The 4,364-nt window shown below is 32.4% G+C and overlaps 1 protein-coding gene across 1 annotated transcript in view; it reads right to left on the bottom strand.

Moving 5' to 3' along the window:
• Window positions 1-4,364, bottom strand: part of LOC106467451 (3-oxoacyl-[acyl-carrier-protein] reductase FabG-like) — a 19,487-nt gene that overhangs the window by 9,100 nt on the left and 6,023 nt on the right. Inside the window, exon 6 of the mRNA XM_013927803.2 lies at window positions 765-834. Coding sequence (XP_013783257.1) covers window positions 765-834 — 70 coding nt within the window. The remainder of the gene's footprint in view (window positions 1-764; window positions 835-4,364) is intronic.

Below are 4,364 nucleotides of genomic sequence, written 5' to 3'. Positions count from 1 at the left end.
AATTCTCAGATTCATATTTTCCTCCCGTTGTTTGTTGCCATTTCCCAAACTTTAATTCGCAGATTTGTATTTTCCTCCCGTTGTTTGTTGCCATTTCCCAAACTTTAATTCTCAGATTCATATTTTCCTCCCGTTGTTTGTTGCCATTTCCCAAACTTTAATTCTCAGATTCATATTTTCCTCCCGTTGTTTGTTGCCATTTCCCAAACTTTAATTCGCATATTTGTATTTTTTTCCCCATGTTTGTGTCAAAGAAGAGAATTTGACAAAAAAACCTCCACATATTGTTCATTCAGTAGGTGAGAATTAGAAAAAAATATTATACTTTTCTATAGATCTTCAGAAGCAGAATTATGGGGATTAACGGCTACTGGGCAAAACATTGCCCAAACATTTTTTTTTTTCAGTCAAATCTGAAAAATTAATACTCGGGTGCACATCCTCAGAATTCCCTTAGTACACATGCAAAGTTTCAGGTCTCTAGGTTCTTTCCTCTTGGAGCTATGGCATTCACACATGCACAGACACTCTTTTATTATTGTAGATTTCTTGAAAGAGAAAAATATGTAACTAATCCTTTAATAGAAAGTTGTCTTAAAAAAACTATAAAAATAACAAACGTCATAAGTGCAGAACATTGATCTTGATAGGAAACACAAATAACGATGATGAAATATTACCTTATTCAATTTATACAGTAAATAAATAAATTAAAACTAAAAAAAACTCACTTCTGACATAATAACACACTGACAAGGACTTACCCAGAGCAGCTGTCCGAGTCAGCTGGTCTAAAGCTGCTTTACTCATGTTGTATACAACCACACCTGGAAACTAAAGCAGTCACAATTAAACACTACTTTATCATTGAGAATCATGTAAAATAATCATTTAATGAAAATCATGATTAAAACAGATTAATGTCATAAAAATAATCAACTATTGAAAGTTAGTGTTATTCCAACTATCCAAGCAATCGGAATATAACCATTATGAACTCTCACATCCAACTCGCACTGGGTTCCAATTAAAGGTGTGGCGATACAATACCCGTATCATATCGTGAAGCCGTGATACGATTGTATCGATACATCATCTGATATTATACAATTTATGTGTCTTCATGAAATTTGACAAGCTTACAGTAAACATTATAAGTGTTTTGTACAGAAAAAATCAGAATTTCTAATAAAGTATTTTTTTTTCAATTAATGATTAAATAAAGAAGAGTATTGAGTACTACACGTCATTTCTTTTATAAAAAACATTACATTTAAAATAACATAACCAGTTAACAGTAACAAAATAGATAGACAGATATTAACTTTTTTTTATTTTACTTCTTTTGCGAGACGCCATTTAGTTGATCAAACCCAAGAATTTGAAAAAGGCCCTATAAAATGTGAAGTACTGAAGTAAGACAATGTCAGTAATATAGATAATAAATTACAGACAAGACTGTCAAACTTTGTAACAAACCGTTGGTCAAACTTCTGTATATGGATATGTATCGTATCGACTACTATGATGAGATACGTACCCCTAGTTCCAATGAATCATTATCAAGGTCCTAAGGTAGGACTCTCAATCTACTGAACATCTTGGTGAATATCTAGAAGGGGGGGGGGGGGCTAATTTAAAAGATGAGATCAATCATCATCAATTAACTTTAAATCTTGGAAACTTACCCCAGAAATTCATTATTTAATTTTAGACAGACAACAATTAAAGTGAGAATTTTGGACAGACAACAATTAAAGTGAGAATTTTAGACAGACAACAATTAAAGTGAGCTTTCATCACAACACAACATCCTTCTTTAAGACCACTAATTAACAGGAAAAAAAACTAATTATCCAACAGCAGCAACAAGACGAACAATTTCTACAAATCAACAGATGAATCCAAATCCAACCCTGCCTTATTCTGGAAAAAAAAATTAAATTAACAAGCATATATATATATATATGCACAATACTTCGAAGATATTTTAAAAACTTCCAACCTATTCACAACACAAAACATTTACTGATAACAAGCTGAATGCCTATGACAGAAAATAATGAATAATTTTTCTTTACAAAATTACATCTAAATAAATGTTTTATGAACATGTTTTCTAAAACTTAATTATAATCTAGTAACAATACATGTCTAGAGAATTACCATCCTATTTCTAATGTTTCACAATTACATTTTTTATGTATATTTGGTCATCTCCTTTAAGTATTGCTTGATAAGAATTTTGACTTCTGTATGTTTTTAAGTTGTGTTCAAATGTTCTTCTTGGTAAATCCATCACAAAAATAATTCCTAAAAAAAACAAACAACTTAAATAACCAAAAAAACTTAAGACCTATCAATTTACTAAACACCCTAGGCAAACTCATGGAAAAACAAGTTGTAAATAGATTATTACGCTATCTAGAATCAAAAAACATCCTTGGGAAAGTACAAAATGCAGACAGAAGTAAGAGAAACTACTGATCAAATAGTTAGATTAACTGAATCGATTTTAAGGTTTTAACAAAAGACATACTTCAATAGCCACTTTTCTCAATGTTAAAAAAGCTTTTGACTCTGTCTGGCACAACAGTTTCAAATATAAATTATCACAAAATTCAGTCTGTACCTCCATCATCCAGAGGATATCAAGTTCTCTAATCGACCAGATCGCTAAAGTTAAAATTAACAATAACACTATTAGATCATTATCTTTAGAAGTGGGTGTACCACAAGGCTCAGTATTAAGTGCTCTGTTATACATGTTATTGGTTAATAACATTCAGTTCCCTCAATTAACATACACGCTCGCATCTCAATACTTTGATGTCGTTGCTATCTGGAGCACCTCACTTGACCCACTCACTCGTTGCAGTAAGAAGAGTGTAAACAAGTATCTCTATGGTGCAACAAGTGACAGGTGGCTCTCAACCCCCCTTAAAAACAAAGCTATAGCATTTCACCAAACAAAAGAAAAACCTAGAACACGTAAATCTCAAATTATGCATTATCTCGATATCTTTCGCCAATACAGTTAAGTTTTTAGGCATGACCCTAAACAAAACATTCTCATTGACAGACCACATAAATAATAATCATCCAAAATTCCACCCAAAGAATTTCTTTCCTCTATTGAATAGGAGGAATAAATAATGGATGTAACAACCTACCTATTCTAAAAAATATACAAAGCCTATATTGGACCTTTATTCGAGTACAGTTGAGCTGTAACATGTGAAACAACCTTTTTAACAAGCTTCATCAGCAACAAAATAAAGCCATCAAAATAGCATTTCAACTCCCAAGAGATATACTCCCTATCAATATATCAGAAACTTAAGTGATAATCAGCCAATAAATGAAAGCTTGTGAAAGTTTTTTTCTTTTTTAAATTAGGGTACTCTGGTTTTCTTCCAACTGAAATACCTGTTGTGCTGGACGGACAAACATCAACAACCGAGCAGACTCCTCTACATACCGGTCGAGAGAATGCCTTGCAGTTTTTATTCGGGTCAAGAGTGGTGCTTCAACATATCGTGACGGCAACCCATATGTTTAGCTATTTTCACTTTTTAACTTAATAGATTATTTTGTGATATTTCTGTCTTATATTTTTAATGGACTCAAAACTTTTATTAATTAGTGAGTGGCTCATATTCCAATGTTGTTGGTGGTGGGTGAGATGCATGCATTGGCAGTATTTCCAGTTCAATATCTGTTAATCCTATGTGCATAAGCCAAGACCTATTACAAAGTGTCACTCAATATGGTATTATGTAATCGACGTCAGAGTTATCAACTATTAATTTTACCTTATATTACTGATTTAGTGACACTTCATTGTGAAAGAGAGTAAATACCAGATACAAAATACAGGGATGCTGAAAAATATTGTAGTTAAGTGGTTATGTAAATTAAATAAACTAAATAATGGATAAAAGTATCTTCATTTCTCACCTTGCACTCCACCTAGTCAGAGTCAGATTGACATATGTTAAATACAAATAACTGAAATTCATCCAAATTTTTGTGTAAAACAGAATTGTACATTTCACTAAAAGCTTGCTAAATTTCATGTACATACACATAGATATTCCTTCTTCAGTATAAGGTTGTTCAAATGGACTGAACCTGTATGCATTCAGTTAATGTCTAATTTTACAAAGATATTTCAATAAGTCTCATTTTATCCCCCCACTTGAGTCCAACTCACTGGAAAACTTCATAGTGACCTTTACAGCTGCTCTGCTCCAGAATTTCATCCATCTGATTGGTGACCTTTACAGTCACTCTGCTCCAGAATTTCATCCATCTGATTGGTGACCTTTACAGTTGCTCTGCTTCAGGATTTCATCCATCTG

The sequence above is a fragment of the Limulus polyphemus genome, unplaced genomic scaffold (genome assembly GCF_000517525.1).
Source record: "Limulus polyphemus unplaced genomic scaffold, Limulus_polyphemus-2.1.2 Scaffold2619, whole genome shotgun sequence".
Lineage (NCBI taxonomy): Eukaryota > Metazoa > Arthropoda > Merostomata > Xiphosura > Limulidae > Limulus > Limulus polyphemus.
This window is presented reverse-complemented; position numbering and strand designations above follow the sequence as displayed.